At 41.6% G+C, this 18,462-nt stretch overlaps 1 protein-coding gene across 1 annotated transcript in view; it reads left to right on the plus strand.

Moving 5' to 3' along the window:
- The window catches only part of ofcc1 (orofacial cleft 1 candidate 1), a 67,245-nt gene that overhangs the window by 22,116 nt on the left and 26,667 nt on the right, over positions 1-18,462 (plus strand). The window contains exons 13-17 of the mRNA XM_028433384.1: positions 1,224-1,372; positions 1,541-1,655; positions 2,438-2,735; positions 7,525-7,616; positions 9,479-9,624. Of these exons, the coding sequence (XP_028289185.1) occupies positions 1,224-1,372; positions 1,541-1,655; positions 2,438-2,735; positions 7,525-7,616; positions 9,479-9,624 (800 nt within the window). The remainder of the gene's footprint in view (positions 1-1,223; positions 1,373-1,540; positions 1,656-2,437; positions 2,736-7,524; positions 7,617-9,478; positions 9,625-18,462) is intronic.

Consider the following 18,462-nt stretch of genomic DNA (forward strand, 5'->3'; position numbering starts at 1 on the left):
ATGACACAAACTATCCAGCTGACACTGAAAGCAGTGGTATTCCTCCTCTAAAGTGAAGTGCCTTCATGCTGACCACCATTTACTGCAGGTTACACGCTGACTTTCGATAAGCACCTCATGCTACCCCACTTCAAAGAAACCAAACTATCCCTTTAATCTTTTGTCCTATGTTTTGGTCATTGAGGAAAGACTGTAAGTCACTTAACTCTGAGCTGTGTATGTTGCACAACGGTGGTCATTATTTTGTTTCCTCAACCCTGTTTTTGATTAAACCGGATATTTGTAATGGTTAAAGGAGGCTCCTCCGGTGTCAGATGATGTCAGAAAAAACATCCAGCCTCACACACGGATGCCTGCATACACACAGACATGTCTGCAGGAAGGCCCTTCACACATACACACAATACATACATATATATGTAATATTAGTTAATATATTATTAGTTTTACAGTACAGTATGTCTATCTGTAATATTATGCCATAAATTTATGTCCTGCACCAGACACTACTACCCATCATGCACAGGTGCATACCATAAGCAGATTTGCAGGGGGTGAAGTGGATACACATGATTTATGTGTTAAAACAAGTCCTATGCGTTTTCCATTACGACTTAATAAAGGGATAAAGTATTTCCATGCAATGATGGATGAAGTCGCACGCACCTCACTGTCGGTTCATTTTTTAAGCAAACCCACCGTTCTCTGGGTAAATAAGAATGCATGTGTTTTCCATAGACTGCTAACCGCTAACACTTTTTTTGCTTCATGCAAGACACCCTTAATATTATCAGTTTGACTGATAGTGGCCTCACCGAATTCAGCAACTGTCAGCTCGTACACTACAACGGCAATCTCCAGCTCTCCTCCACATTATGTTTGATGCTGGCAGACTTTATCACACCAAACATCTCCTTTTAGGCAATTTGCTGAGTTGGACGGGTGAGAATGGCAGTTAAGAAGGTTCGAAAAAGAAACGGAAATAAGTTACAGGAGGATTTAAGTCTAGGATGTAGATTAAATGGCTCCCTGAGGGCTCCAGTCCTATTTGTTACCCTCTGTGTGTCTGTTTGTCATTGGCTTCCTGGCTGTGAGCAAGTCTATGCGCGTTTACTAAGGTACAGTGTATTCTGTATCGTTGTGTGCGCATGTTTAGTGTATACGCCTGCAGGCATGTGTGCTCACCTAAACTGTGACTTTGTGTATCTTTATACTTTTTGCAGATCTTACCTGCCGCCTGTGAGATCGTCCCATCCACGGTTCTAGTCTTCCAGCTGATCGCGCTACCGGGGGACAGCTGCCACGTCCGCTCTGTGCTGGCCTGGGGGGCGTTTCCTGTTTGTGGGTCGAGCCTCGGTCTGGTCCAGGGCAGGTGCGTTTATTGCATATCCAAGCTAACCGTTGCTCCTCAAGGTCACTAAAGCATTATGATTCCCTGCATAAAGAGACATTAAAAGCCCTTGTTAGGTCAGAGGAACTTCACCCATAAAGCATTTGGTTGTACCTATGACTACATCCAGTTATATGTCATCGACTCCAGGTTCAAAACTCCACTGCTCAGGGGGGAGCCGAGCACACAACTGGACCAGTTTAAAAAAATTGAAGCCCTCATCTCCTCTGATCTAGACCACTGGCTGTGCAACTTGTATTTTCAGGTGTGTGTTTGCGTCTGTTATTAAGAAACATGCGTGTGCATGTTTCTTTTGAAGATTCCTACGTCCGGTTTAATAAATTAAAAATTCATAATTGTGTGCAGGTATGTGCACAATCAACCCTTATGCTTGTGCGAGTGTGTGCATCTTTCCCCCTTCACTCTGATGCTCTCCTGTTCTTTAGGAGGCAGAGTGGTGGATCTGAAGAGAAGGGGGGGTCTGATTTTTGGATTTTGTATGATAAAAAGCTTTTTTTTTACAAAGGAATTGGAAATTGGCCCCAGAGAGCAAACAAGAACCACATCTTTACCCAGCAATTCCGGATGCATTCGAGCTGATGCATTGATTAGATTAGTAAACATCTTAATTGAATTAAAAGCCAGAACAAAGCTCTCTGTCTTGGGTTTGCTTCTTTATTTGTCCTTTGACTGTGACATGTTGTTCGTATTACTGCATTAACATTACTGTTGACTGCAGTTGACTCCTGAGGGATGTTTTTGTGCATCTTTGCGTATTTGTAACACAATGGGATGTGCAATATTCTTGTCACATTAATTGAATTAATTGAATCATTTTATGGCACACTAAGACAAATCCTAATAGTTAGCTATGTCAGCAGTTTGATCACTAACACCTGCAATGTAATCACACACACATGTTGTTTTCTGACAAACAGTGGTGATGCAATGGAAGAATATGAACATAACTACTAATGACATTAACATGAAGGGATTATGTGGACACACACAGACAACCTGCTTCACTCTGATTTGTTTTTCTTTCAGGTAAAGAGGCTTCCGTCTGGAACATCTGGGAGGCCGGAGCCATGCATCACTGTATCAATACCCTCATCCAACCCCTCTGTAATACCCCAATCTGAGGTCCATCACGATCAACTCCAGAGCCAACTGCCACTCCATCCCCAGTCCCAACTCTGTCTTCCAACCGTTCAAGCTGAGTCCCAACAGCAGCCACACACAGACCCCAGCTGCAGAGCAGCAGAGCCCACTGTGGTACATTCTCACCGGGGGTCTCCTCTCAACCTGTCAGCTGATTCTGCTTGTTCCTCCTCATCTCTGCCAGGTAGGGGTCCAATGTTAAAACCCCCAACTATGCCACAGTGGGGAGAAAATGTCACCGTAATGTTTCCCGCATTGGGAAAAGAAGAATGGCAGGCCTCGCTTTATGGCACAACTCTCCACTGAGGTGAATGTGCTTGAGGGTAGGGTTGGGTGGAGACAGTGGAGTGGGCCAAGCTTGACAGAGAGAAGTTACATTAAACAGAGGGTATTGTCTCAGAAAACCCAACAGATACACTGTAGCATCAGTGCAAATATTTAGGCAGTTACAACACTGGTAGACACTGACAGACTTTTAACACATGCAGTAAATATGACGACGTTTCTAAGAAGTACAGAAGTCCTTTTTTCCCAGTATGGGTTTGGCTATGTTGACATGTGGGCTCAATCACTGTTGTATGAGGGAGCTGGCTGGAGAAAGTCTATTTAATGTCTGCTGTGACCAGGTGATGTCCAGGAAATTTCAGTGCTGCAGTGCATGTGCTAATTTGCCTTAAATCCAGAGAAGTATAAATTTAAGAAGAGGTTTTCTTTATCTTCCCGCATGCTTCTGTGATTTTTCTCTTTCTCATGCAATCCAAATTTGTGTAGGTCAGTTTGGTTGCAGTCTTGCATCCCTAGGTAAGAATATGTTGTGCTTCTGTGTTGTTGTGCTGTGATGGTCAGATGCTTCTTTGCTTTCAGTGCAGGCTTGGATACGATTAATTATGTTATATATGATATATATATCTCGGGGGGGTATTAGCATGTCAGTACAGACGAACTGTTCCAGTGTTGTTTGCCCTGCTTATCTGGTGGTCCATGCAAGGTCACACCACAACTCTGACCCCATCTACAGGAGGCTAATGACTTTGTTAATAGTAATAAGGATCCACTTCCTTATTTTAAAAATATCTTGTTTCCCACCTAAGTCATGCAACATCCTAGGCCGTTGCCAGAAATCAAATACAGGCTCATTTGGTATTGATCTACTACAAAGACAACCGGCTAGCTTCTTTGTTATTAATACAGCGCCTTTTTTCCTTTCCTTTCTTTTTTTTTGCACGCACAGCTCATCTTTATTTAACAGTCCTCAAAAGTTTCTGGGGTGCTCTGCTTTAAACATCACACAGGCTTTTTAATTACAAATGAGTTGTGACAGGTCTGCTGGGTAGCACCCTGGCCCATTTTAAACGTGATGCCGGCTGACAGCTTGGCAGTGTTCTCCCAGCACTGAAACATGTGGAAGAAATTGGTCTTTTACATTTCACAGCTTGTCGCTTCCTCCGCTGGCTGACCTGTGACCCCCCACAGAGATCCTAACGCCCACAAGGGAAGTGTCCCCAACGAACTGACTGCCTTTCCAGAGAGAGAGAGAGAGAGAAAGGGAGGGTGAGAAACACTCACTATAGGAGATTTATGTTCTGCCACACAAGGCAAATTGTACCAGGTTTCTTCACCACACAGGGCTGCAAGCTCTGGCTCGCACACAAGCATGGATGTCAACACGTACACGTTCTCACGGCCAGGTGAAGAGGTTGCTTGGGAAGTGAACCCGATCCGCAAGTGAAATAACGGATCAAAAGGTGTCCCGCACAACACCTCATCCACGCCGTTCCCTAAGCCGACCTGACGTTTCTGCCTCATTTGCATACAGATCCGTTCATGTTGCATTACCTCTGGAGTGAATTATGGCATTCAGATGGGGCGATACGTCAAGGTTGAAGGGAATGATTGGACGGACAACTTTAACTTAGCCAAAAATGGAAATCCAATTCAGAGAGGAAAAGAAGAACGAATTATTCCCCCCTCCTCTCCACCACCACCTTTTTGTCTGAATGTTCTCAGACATTTCCTTCCTATTTCATGCCTTCTTGTTTCTGACGCATGCTGATGTGTGGAGATCACTCTCTGTGTGCATGTAACGGCTGGATTTTCCTCATTACCCATTTGTCTCTGAGTCGGGACAAATATACGGAGACCTCTTGTCATTGTGATAACAGAGCAGAGCGTGACAGTGAGACTGGAAGTTTGCATTCCTGAGGCCTTAACTTAATTAATCCCTATAGAAAAATCACAGTGCTTGTGAGGTACAGAACAAAACCTGACATCCCAATCCAAGAGAATGGCTCTGACAAGTTTGGATCAAAAAAAAATCAGATGATTACTGTATGGGTGTTCACTTTTTTGTGTGTTTCAGATTCACTTGCCATTGGATGATAATAATCTGATTCACGTCAGTTGACTTGTCCAAGCATAATGGAGTGTATTTGGCTTTCTAATGCACTGATTAGCTAGAGGCTTACTGGGTTAAGTGACCTTTCACATTAACTGAATGATCCAGTTACGTTGGGTTTGTTTGAACCCAAATGACTGATTAGATTAGCATCTCATTTCACGACCGCCTTTAGTGGATCACTATGACCGTGCAGATGAGTATTCGTAACTGTATCACTGCATCCCCTTATTTCATTTTACTTTTAATTTCCGTCTTACATCGCAACATCCACCCCCTTGGGCGAGAGGGTGATTTTCAAGGATTCCTCATTTAATGACGCTGGAGCACTGACTTTCACTCCGGATACTCGCCACTCTTGAACCCTTCAGAGTCTCAAACCACAATGTTACATCACACTTTAAGTTTCGACCTTTGATGCCTATGTGCAGAGATACACATGTGGAGGGCAAATGCGCCCAAAGGTGTAAGACGCTCACCTCCAAAGTGCAGAGAAGTCCAGTCTATGGTTGAGCTAACATGATAAAGATTTGACGCTGAAGACTGACTTCAGCAGCATGCAAATATATATACATATAAGTATGCACCAAGTGTCTGTTATTGTCATTACAATGCAGTGGATTGCAACAAAATAGACTGCAAATCCTTACAGTATCACAGCAACCTTAACACAAGATCCTGACATGGACTCAGGGGTAATCCGTGAGTCGCTAACCTTCGATTCCTCTGTAACTTTGGACTAGTCATCAGGCAATTAGGGGCCTAGGTGAGCAAGAACCACCATCTCAGTCTGGTTCCATCTCACCGGTAACACGGCGATGGGGTCTCAACAGTGTTACAGCCCTCAGGCTTTTCTCTTTACTCAGCCAGTTTCTGTGCGTAAGCAAGGGAGAAAAAAAAAGGTGTGTTGAGATGTGCGTTTGTGAGGTACAGTCTTATATTTCTACCCTGGCAAATGTTTGCGCATATATGCAAGTGTCCACATATTAATATCTTTCTTTTGTGTGTGTGGGTGCATCAGTGCTCTGTGTGTGTGCTGGTCTTAACACTGCTCAGAGCACAAAAGTGAAGGGGGGGGATAACAAGGAGTTTGTTGTTGGCCTTGGGTGCCCGGAGAGGCTGGAGTTGTGGCAGCTCCAGCACTCGGAGTTCACGGACGTAGCCTTTAGCTGTCAAAGCTGTCGATGCTGCCTCCGCACTGATTCTGGTTCCATAGCGTCTGAGCACAAGCAAGTGGAGCCTAGTGTAATGATGTGTGTGTGTATGTTTATGTGTTTGGTTGTATGGTCTAAAAGCATTCTAACTCATAATGGTCCAAGCCTGTGAGACTATATGAAGTCCAATTTTTCCCTTTCCATTGTTTAATGCTATTTTTTTATATTTTAGTCCTATTACTATGTTAAGATATTATCACTATGTACACATTACACTGTCTGATCTCAGTGCTGACACATTATTGTGTTCACTGTTATGTAATATAATGAAAATATAGAATTTACATTATTTTATTTTGAGAACAGAACAAATATAACTGTAGGCAGTCCAAATGTTTACCAGCAAAGTGGTGGTAATTAAAAACTACATCTGTGTGAAATCTGCATGTAAAAATAGCGGTGAGCAGAAAGACAATTTAGCTGTCAGAGAGATTTCTGATGTCTGGCCTATATTTAAGTTATTATTACTGATATATTTAATCCTGCAGCGAGACAGAAATGATATCATTGCTGACTTTTCCATATGTATTATATAGATGTGATTGGTTTCACAGGGGTAAAAAAAAAGTTTCACCTAGTGAAATTCTTACATGTATCAAGCTAAGGTTTACTTAATTACAACCTCCAGGCAAAGCAGGAACCCTTTTTTAAATTCTGTGAATGTTAATATGCTAAATAATGCAGATCTTCGACTCTTCAAGCATGAGACACACATCTGGTGGCTTACCATTTAAATTGCAGCGAAAAAAAAAACGAGACAGAAAAAAAATGGAGGATAAAAAAAAACACTTTACAAAGAGAAGAATGGGGAAAATGTATCAAAACCAAATGTCATTTCTTTTGTTTTTTATTTATTTTTCATTATTTCTAATTGCATACATTAGAGAGGAGAGGCCGCTAACACTGTGACAGGTGGGGGCTCCATCAGTTAACACTCCTTTTCTTTTTCCAGTATAACATCACCTCCTTTGTTGCTTTCATAAGTCTCTAGATAGCAGGAAAAAAAATCTTCACTACCTGCCTCAGAGTAGAAAAACAAGACAAAAGAGCAGCGTGTGTTGTAGTGTGTGTACATATGCAGAGTATTTTATTTGATTACTTGCTACACTAAAAACATCTTTTTCTCAAACTGTCATCTTATTATTATTATTACAAACCTGGATTTTTTTAGCATTTTTGGAGCTAAATGTAAATAAAATAATGTCATTTTATTATTATTTAGAAGTGGGTTTTAAAAGTGTTTACTTATTTTTGTGATAATTAGCCTATAACTCTACTGTTGTGATTGTCAGATGTGGTTTGCATAAGACAACAAGCTCTTTTTCACACCACGCTGCACATCACCTCTGTGTTTTGGGATGCAGGAAAGAATTTCTCCTCAGGAGCCATTTCTGGAAACACTGGAGAGAAGAGTGATCCGTGCAGGGAGAAAGCAGAGGGAGGGATCCACTACAAGGTAACACTGTGATTTAAGGGGAAGCGTTCCCACCCTTAAAATGAGTACCCTCTCTGCTTTTCCACCCCTCTCTCTCTCTCTCTCTCTCTCTCTCTCTCTGCACCCCTTTCACACACCTCCCCGGCTTATTATCTGAGATTTGTCAAAATACATTTCACACTAACAGGTATTTTTCAGCCTTCAAAGCCAGTTTTGATCTGCTTGACAAGCCAAAGCAGCTCAAATTCTGTGAAATCAGCAATGCCAGCCAGGCCTCTCTTTTTTTTCCTCTCTCTCTCTCTCTCTCTCTCTCTCTCCAAACCGTTCTGAACACGCCTCTTCCTGTGCTACAGAAGACTTAAGCTAAATTAATCAAAGCCTGCATGTTACCTGCCATACTTTGAAGTGATAATTGCAAAATTACTCTGTGTGCTGACCTGGCATTGCTGCCGTCTGGTCCGCCCCTGCTATTGTGCCTCCGCTACGGCCTTTTGTTGTTGTGATGTTATTGTTGAGGGAGTTAGAAGCCTATGAACAACATCAAGCCTCCCTGTCTCACACACACACACTCATCTCCCATCCTCCTCCTCCTCCTCCTCCTTCCCTTCATCTCTACAAGTCTTTATTCTTCTTAACCTCCTTCTGCTGATGTACAAGAGGCTCTTCAGACCACCATTAATCAGAGATGACCTGTTAAATAAATGAGTTTGTTGATATGAGGTTTTATTTCTCTGCAGCCTCTGTAGACCATGTTTTTTTTTTCTTCCCCACTTTTGCCCTATCTTTAAAACCTTGCTAACTCTGTCAAATGTCGTGGTGTGGAACCCAGTTGTCTAATGATTAAGTGGAGTGATCTCCAACCTGCCCCAGCCTGGGAGCACTAGGGATCAGATTTCAGCCCTTCAACCTGCAGTGCAGGCCTAATTAAAATGAATTTTCTCCAGGCGACCACTTTGCCCACAGGGCAGGAATCCAGCTATATACGGAATCCACTCTTAAGGTATTGCATTAAATTTATTGTGGGGAGACACCGGAGAACATTGTGGTTCATATATCTCCTGCATTTTTTTTTCTCCCCCTCTCTCTGCTTTCTTTCTCCACCTTTTTATTGTGATCATCACTCTGGAATCCAAGCTTGCTTTGGCAAAGATTGCCCTATGAAAACGGATGGAGCTTTTATGGGCCTCTGCCCATTTACTACTTCCTGGGCCTAGTTTATCTCAGAGGGTGAGAGAGAGAGAGAGAGAGAGATGGAGGAGAGGAAAAGATGAAAAAAAAAATGAAGCGGAGAGAGGTAGACTGAGAAAAAGGAGGGAGAAGAAAGAGGGAGGTTGCTTATTCCAACTGTGGATCTCATTAACATACATCAGTGTGTATTTCACAACTTCAAGCAGAAAGGCACTAAGCCCACCCAAGGGCAACACAGGCAGGGCTGACAGGGCCAGGGAAAGCAAGCCGTTAACATGTTGGCGGCTTAACAAATAATATCTGCTCCCAAGTACCTTAGTGAAAAATTTAAAACCCCACTTCCTAACTCCATTTGACTGTGTTTATGACGATGACAGTAAACGACTTGTGAGGAAAAAAACAGTGCCAGCTGCTCAAATATCACATATTTAACACCACCGTCACTGTACGCATGTTTCCCAAATGAACTCAACTTGAAGGATGGCATGCCGTATGCGATTTTGCTGTCATTCTTGTCTCGTGTCAATTGAGGCAAGGGTGAGATATAGGAGAGGCTCCAAAGTGCCACACACACACACACACACACACACACACTGTCACCGCGTGCATCCCCCAAGATAAATTCAGAGGCCTGTTTCCTGCTTTGATTACAAATGACATCCGCATGTGTTCTCCCCGATTTCTGCTCCTCACAGAAGAAGCCAATCAAGAAGACAAATAGCTGTGGCCCCAGCATGAGCGGCAGAAGCGCACCGCCTCGGCAGGCAGACAAACAGAAGATGCAGCCTTCAATGGAGAACCTCTCTGCGGAGGAGATGGAGGAGTATACATTCTCCCTACAGTAAGTCTCACCACTCATTATCCTGCCTCAGTCTTACAAAACTCAAATGTGAAGGGGGTGGTGGTGATGTGTGTGTGTGTGTGACAAGTGGTTTCGCTGGCTCTCAGACAGTGAGACAACAGAATGTGTAGGAAACACCTCCTGTACAGATACAATCGTCACCTGTGTTTCAAGGGAAATCCTAACTACATGGAGTTAGTGTAGCTGTAATCACATAAATATCTTCATTGCACACACTAGGTTCTTTTTTTAGAGCCTCATCTGTCCTGCAGAAGAAATCACACAGTGAGAACTTTACAAGGACGCACAAATCTCCATTTTTTTTTGCATTTGATTCCATTACCATTCAATTCAATGTAAAAATTCTAAGTTAGAACCGGTTTATAACAACAGAGTATTTTTGTTGTCTCCTGTAAAAATGAGTTTTCCTCTTCATCGTGGCTCACAGCACTTCATTTTAAATGAGAAAACAAGAATGTATGAATATAAACAAAGCACTGAAACACTGAATTTCAAACACCTCGGCCCAAATTTGTTAAAAGCAACAAGGTGCCGTATACTGTACGCATCAAAATAGGCTAAAAGCAAAATTGCTTATTTCAACAAAAAAAAAAAGAAAAAGTCACAGTTATTTGTTTTTATTTGAATGTCAACTAAATTAAGGGGTGGAGATTATACCATGAGCCACTGCTACACAGAGAGGCAGTGAGAGAGAGAGAGTCTATGTGCAAGAGAGACATAAAGCAAGTTCTCCCCGGAGATTTAAAAGTACCCATGTTTCCTCATTTCTGTGAGTTCGTAATTTATAGCTGCTGGTCACATATTAAACAAGATCAGAGACTACTCCCTGACATCTTCTGAACATACTGGGGGAATTCAAATGATTACCAGCGTATCCTGCCAACAAATGACGACACAGGGACTATCTTGAGGGAGAGCGAACACAAAAAAAAGGAACACAGAGCCCAGGCAGACTGCACACAAAGGGGCACAATTAAATGGTTTTCACGATTATTCATAGTGCTGCTTTTTACCTCTGAGCAGTCGCCGGGTTCTGTGAGATGAGACACTTCTGTCAGTTATAGGTACGGATGGTATTGAGTTGGAGCCTCGGCTGTTCCCTGATGCCCTGTGAAGGTGCTGCTGCTATTGATTTCATCTTTACAAGCACACACATTACAGTATCTCTGAGCTAAAGGCTGCTTTTTTTTGCCCTCACCTAATCAGACTATTAGAAAGACGCAGTGCAGCTAAAGACACGCTAGTCTCAAAGTCATATACCCTCACCCATCTCTCCTACTGTGTTGTTTGACTTATTCAGGGCTTCTCTGCATTACCTGGGGATGACAGGCAAAAGAAAAGGTTTACAGTTATTTGTTATATTATTATTATTTTAATTGCCGTAATGATGTCATCTCCATCTCTTCTGGCATTTTAAAAGCTCAGTTTGTATCTCTGTGTTTATATAAACTTGTGCATGTGTGTCTCATAAGTGCTTACAGTACACACACACACACACACACACACACACGTCTGTATATTCATGTATTCTAAGTGGGAAGAGGATTCATACTGCACTGATTGAGGGATATTACTGCCATCTATTGAGCCACAAGAGACTGAGCTCATTGAGATTTTTACACGGCATCCTGACACTAATGTGCAAATCAAGATGCTCATGCATTATTTAGCAAAAACACTTAGACAACAGCGAGATTAAGTTCAGATAGTGTGAGAAAAAAAAACCACAGTGCTTTCATTTATATGTCACAAGTAAAATAAATGTAATGATATGATAATATTATACAGGCCTTTAACACCATACACTGTTCACCATGACTGAATGCACACTGCAGGGTGTTTTTGCAGGTATGACTTTTTAAAGTAAATAACTTTATTGCAAGTTTGGAATTAGAACGGGGAAGGCACCTACATTTATGAATGATCAGTTTATTCCATGTGAAATGTGTTCAGAAGTACATCGTCCTTATGCTACATGATTATAATATATATTGTTTATTTCTAGCATGGTACAATAAATAAAAACAATGAAAAATTCTAAAAAAAATATGACATTTCGTGTATTTTAAGCATTGATAATTTAAAGTCAATTCCTGCCAAATGACAAAGAATTAAAAAGACTCAGGAATGTTCCTTTTTTTTGGTGCTGATATCTGTTGGAACATGCATGAAAGACTTTCGCCGACCTCTAAGCTTATTTGATGTCTACAAGTGTAATTGTAACCCCCCCCCCCCTCCACAGAATATTACTGAGTAAAATCAAAGCACCTGATTCAATATGGCTGTCGTAATTCCATTGAGCCAATTTAATGCTTTTCAATGAAGATAAACATACTTGGACTGAATTATTGTTTCACTCAAAGCACTCGTTGGCAGTACTTCACACAGCGTGCACTCACAACAGGGATGAGTTACTGATGGTAGATCACATGTGTAACTATCCTCATCTCATGGCACTTATAATATAACTTATAATAACATGAAACAGTTATCCACTGTCCCTCTTACTAAATATCCACGATCACAGCCAATTAGCCATAGCATTGTGTCTCACCAATGTCAACCATTTTTTTTTTCTACTTTCATTTTGAGGAGAGAAACCTGTTTTAATCAAAGTCATTCTCACATAGCAATTAGATCTAATTAGTCCAATTATGAAGATTCTAATTACATTGAAATATACCCCCTAAATCTCATATCAATTATACTATATGTGTCTTGTCCTGATCAGGAGACACGAAGAGACAGAGTGAAGACAAAGCTAAAGAAGAGCATCCTCATCCTCTGGAGGACATGTGACTCTTATCTGTCCCCAAAGCTTTTATTGTAAAAGACTGTATAGCCATTTGGGGATAAATGTCTCTTAACCTTTCATATTCTGAACTATTGTGTGACGGATTATGATGCTATGATTAGTTACATCCTTGTTTTCCGTCTCAATTAGATCAGCGATGAATCACAGTAAATACAATTTGGGGTTACAGCTGTTGTTCAGTGCCGATCCAGGCCGCAGAAGTAATTGTGCCACAGGAAATAACCTGTGTAAACTTTTGGTAGCACAGCCACTCATGTTGCCAAGATAAAAACGCAACAAACGGGCGCAAACCTGCACAGTGTGTTGCTGTAGTGGTGCAGTATGACACTGTAGGTGCACCGGCAAACACATTCACACACACACGTGCACAGTCTGTTCTTGCTGTGGAGTCAGAGGGAACACACTGACCTAATTTCCCCCAGTTAGCTCGCCTCGTTGGGGACCAACGTTCCTCTCCTCCCGTTTCCCCCAACCGAGCCTATCAGAGCACTCCCTCAGTGTGAGTCTCTGTGTCTCTATCATTCTGTGCCCTCCATCTGTTTGAGTCTGTACCCATGCTCAAGTATGAGATTATCAGTAAAGTGTACACTTCAGTGCTGCTCGTCTTGTCCTGTTTATGGTCTACTAATTACGCAGGATCACGTGCATGAAACATTGATAATGTGCACCCTGCAGAGGCGCCTCTGCTAACAAAAAAAAATAATAATAATATGGAGAGAAAAAGGGATCAGTCTGCAGTTACATACAGAGAAAGAGAGAAAACCACCTGAAATAACAACTAGTTCCAGACTGTCAATCCTCTGCACACTGCAGCTCCGAATCACAGCTCAGTGCAAGGGTCAATCAATTCTGATGTAATGCTGGTAGTAGAGGTGGGTGGAGATGCTGGTCACCCCTTGACTCTCCTGTGCTTTCCGGGGCTCTTTCCTGTGCTGAGGGCGGAAGGCGTGTGTGTGTCTGCGTGTGTGTTCAAGTGCGTGCGTGCATGTGTGAAAGCGAGGCCCTTGGCTACCTCGGCCTGGGCGCACATGTTAGTTTTTTTTTTTTTTTTTTTTGTGGCCAGACGTGCCCTGGGTCACTTTGGATCTCACAGACATACACACACACAGTTACAAAATCAACGTTCAGCTTCCTTTATGGAAATCATAGCTGTCAGCTCCCTGACAGGCTAACACTGAAATATGATTGGTTAATCTGCAGTGATGTGGGTGTCATTGACTGCTGACTGTGGTCCCATTGGTGGTCTGGGTCAAATGAATATGTTTCCTACTGACATGTAAAAAAAGAGGGGGAGGTGTCAGATAGGGAAAAGTGACAGGGACTATATGTAGGAGCATATGAGTGATTGTGTGTGATTTGTGCATGAGAAACTGTGTGTGTGTGTGTGAGAGAGAGAAAAAGCCAGAGGTGACACTTCACTCACGCTCTTCTTCTTTTTTTTTCATCTGTAATCACTTGTTCCCCATGTCTGCTATAAACATCTAAAAGAAGAAGGCAAAAGTCAACAAATAACTCCCCAAGAGTTCAAACTTGGATTTTTAAATGCTGCTATATATTAGCTAATGCACCGCAGCACAAACATGCACTAATGCACCACCCTGTGCAAATAAATATGAACTTTTTAGGAAAACATCCCTGACAGACAGCTCTGATAATACAACTGACAGGTTCGGGATGTCGATCTAATCACATATTTGATGCACGATGTGGAGCGGTCGAGTTGTGTATATACGAGCATGATGTCATCAGCAACCATTTTAGCGATTGTCAGTTTAAAGGCAGAGCGTGCCTGATTGGTAATAGCCCTGACACCACAGACAAACATTCAGCTTTGTAGTAGTCTTTGTGTGGAGACACACATATGGATATGGCTTTTTTTATAAAAACACACACAGCTGGCCTGCTAACCCACTGACCATATAAGGTGTTTTTCCAAGCTTTCCAGAAATATCATCTCCATATTTACATCAAGGTTTGATTAGAACTTTGAGACTTTTCAGCAGCTGCAGCTTCAGCAGCACTAATTTAAATTAGTGACAATGTGTATGACCTTGTGGGATGTTACACTGTGACAAATTTAAAAAAAATACCATATATGACATCATATAGATATTACTTACACTGGATAATATGGTGTAAATAGTGCAGTTCTTCCCAAAATGTGATATTGTGTGTGATTCTGCAAAGATGTGAAGTCGTAACGTCACAGAATTTGTATTTCAGATCGTCCTCTCCTGCTTTCTTATTGTCTCTGTCCATCACTCACCTAATTGATCCCTGCACACACACACATACAACACACAGTTAGTCTTTCTAGCTCATAATTATTTCCTTTCTCTCTCTCTCACCCTCTCTCTCTCTCCCCCTTCCTCCTGTTAATTCCATCTTTATCTCACTTTCTCTGCCTCTAATTTTCTCCATCTTTCTCTCTCCATCCTGTCTCTATCTCTCTGGTGACAATGTCCTGCAGTTATGAGGCAAGGTCAGAGAAGTGAAATCCATTTAAATACTGATGCAACTCTCTGGAGGCCCATACTCAGCCTCCGTAGCACCCCTCCCTGTACGCCTCACCCAAATTGATGAATGGATAGATCTCTGTAGAACATTCATTATTTGTCCTGCATTAATCATGGAGTATATTACACATCTACTGGCACTGTGTTTTCTGTATCCCCCCCCCCCCCCAAAAAAAAAAAAAAAGTTTATAGCGAGAACAACAACCTGTTCTTCATTGCTGTGTTTGTGTGATGGTAGATGTAGTAGCTGTGCGAGTGCATGATGGGAAGTCCAAAATTGTGTTTGTTGATCCCAGGTGCATCTGCATTTGAAATGTTTCCACCCTGGTTTATGGCGCACCAAGGGACCTGCCATTTCCATGTTTTAATTCCCTCTCGTGCTAAGTCAGGGGCTCCATAAAAACGCCACATGTTGCTCAGCAATGAAACAGCTACCTCACATATGCACCTAAACTATTCCAAGGTGTGCAAAGGAGGCCAAAGCACGTTTGTGCAGAAGGGGGGATTGTTTGGACATCAGTCATCATTTCAATCATTTCATTCTCACCTACTTATGTGTGAGAACCCCCTTTGTGTTGGAAAATGAGGATCAGTCAGTCATTGATCCCATGATCAGTTCTAAATGATTATAACTTAGTGATGCGTTGTAACATAATAAAATTAATTAGGTTCAATTTTTGTTGTTGTTGTTTTTTAACTACACCCCAAATACCTGCCACTATGCTCCCATTTTGTCAATGAAACTCATTTATGTGTATTCTTTGCCAGTTATGTAAAAATTAAGTGTGCACATAAAGCCCTGAAACTGTAAGGTAATTGTACTGGGAACAAATACAATTTAAAAAACAAAAAAAAAAGGAGGAGAGGGAGTACGAGGTAGCAAAAACTTAAATCTGTGTTTTTTGTGTGTTTTTTTTCAGTATAAATAAAACTTCTCACAAGATGATATAAAATGACTCAATTATATCAGAGCCTTGCGGGCTTAAAATGCCGCTGCGTTCAAGTCGTTGTTTCGTGCACACTCTTTCAAGGTGCTCTGGGAAATGATACCAGCTTAGCAACCAATGATTATCATTTAATACACCTTGTGGGAGTGGGTTTGTTTGTGATTTCCACTTTGTTAGTTTTCACTGCTTCCTGCTTGGGATAGGGCCCACCTGTGCAAGGCTTATATATGTCAGTAAGTACGAGTTAAAACAAGAACACATGCACATTTGTGTCTCTGGAACTTGCGTGGAAACACATACACAAAAGCCCTTGTTATAACTGCATGTGTTTATTGTTGCTGTGTCCTATACATTGTGTGTTTGCTACTAGTCATTGGCACATCCTGTCTTCTCTGATGACACGATCTGCTGATGCAAACCAAGGGTTACACCCATTCACTCAATAGTTAATTCCCAACATTCCCTTTAAAGTGCAATGGTTACTAAACAGCTGAATTGTTCAGTACAAACGCTGTAGCGCCCGACTCCCACTGTAAGACTGGAATGGCGAGTTGAATACAGTAGAACCACTGTAACGTGTTTACAAGATGCAATCTAAGTTGCTCACTACAGAGCTTTTCTTACCACATCCAAAGCCTTAATATTAGCTGATTGTGTAAGCCACAAAGGACAGATACTCAGATACTCCCCCATTCAAATGAATGCATTATCTGCCATCTTCAAAAAATGAAATGTAAACAAAGACACAGTATCTTCACTCCTATCTCTCAACACCTAAGATAATCACACTTCCATAAACACTCATCTGCATCTGGGCCACTAAGAAAACAATCACATTATCTGTCAATCTTTTAAGTCTGTTTTCACACCGTATTTTTTTTTCTTTCTCTATTTACCCAACAGCAAAATTATTTTTCGACTATATGTGGGAAAAGATGTGTGGTTTTAGAGCATTTGTAAACAATGCCGATGGCCTAAATATAAAAAAAAAGAAAAAAAAAAGAAAGTGACAGAAAATATCTTAATCCTCAAAATAAAGGGATAAGTCCAATACTTTAAGTGGTCTGACACTGGAGGGTTTAAACCATCAGGGCTATGCAAAGGGAATCTGTGGGTTACCTTCAATCTCCACAGCCCTGGAGCCTTCTCACCATAAATGTGCTATTTAAAATGTAACACCCCACTGTACCCCCCCCCCCCCCCCCCCCCCCCCACCCTTCCATCTCCCATTACCCATGCCATCTTAGAGGTTTAATACTTGTCTGTACTTGCTTTTCACTTTGTGCTATTTTTAAAAAAGCGCAGCTCCCATTTGTTGTCAGGCCGTGCAACATTTAGGGACACAGCCTGGGAAAACCGGTCCAGAAGATGATTCTTACTCCAGTAGCTGACAGATACACGCTAGTTAAATCTGATTTACAGGCCTTGGCACACTCTGCAAAAGGTTTAGAGAGGATGAGGAGTCCCTATGTGCTTTTGATGACATGGGAATAAACACCAAACACATCAAAACTAAGATAATGAGGGAACAGCTTCTGGCCCAGATTTCACAGAAGCATATAAACTACAATTAAACATACAGTATTATGTGCCAAAGCATGCCTGTTGAAATGGTTAGTTTCATCACTGGGCCGCTATGCCACATGCTATCAGTCGTTCAGGGGACAAGCTGTGATATTGGAATGAAACATCCTTCTTTCCTGCAAGATAAAAACCCCACACCTCCGCCCCCTGCCTTTCCTTATTTTTTTCCGTATTATACTTTTGTAATTGGAGGTGCCATAATGAAATCAATTCAGTGGAGATAGCAGATTTCACTTCACGTTACCAGTTTCCTTTGGAAGAGGCCGCCACATGCAGACGTCTAAAAATATTCCTCTTTCATGCATCATCAATATCTTCATTATATAAAAGATGGACGTCAGGTTCTATTTGCTGTTTTCGTTCAATGCCAGTTGACAGGGTAGCATCTTGCCTGTGTCTGTGACACACAGCTTTTTTTGTCTACTCTGTAATTCCACTTTTGCAGACATGCGGAAAGCAGTTTAATGTCACACAGTAGAACAAGTCGTGATAAAGCTTGGAACAGGATAGAAGAGCCTTTGTCAGGATTATAATACGGGATTATAATAGCGAAACAGGGACATGTTTGCTTGTACATTATCTTCTTCCTGTTTGGATCATACCTTAAAATCATGTATATTTTAAGCTTAGCTGCTCTAAATTTAAAGGGCCGGTGAATTAGTTGCAACTAGTGGTGAGGCTGTGAATTGCAATTAACTCAACTACTAAGAAAAACAAGGGTCTAAAAAAGTACACGTAGTGTGCCTATCCTGTATATTATCTTTTATAATCTCAACCCAAGAGCTGCATGAGAACTGATTTTTTTATGATACATGTTTATCCTCTCTGCTTGCATTTATTTCAGCCAAGCTATGAATATTTATCAGCCCAATCTGTTGACTGAGCATATTCTGAATGGGTCTCGAGTTTTCCCACATGTACTGTACATTACACTGCTGCTGCTGCTGCTGCTCTT

Source organism: Parambassis ranga, chromosome 20 (assembly GCF_900634625.1).
Source record: "Parambassis ranga chromosome 20, fParRan2.1, whole genome shotgun sequence".
Lineage (NCBI taxonomy): Eukaryota > Metazoa > Chordata > Actinopteri > Ambassidae > Parambassis > Parambassis ranga.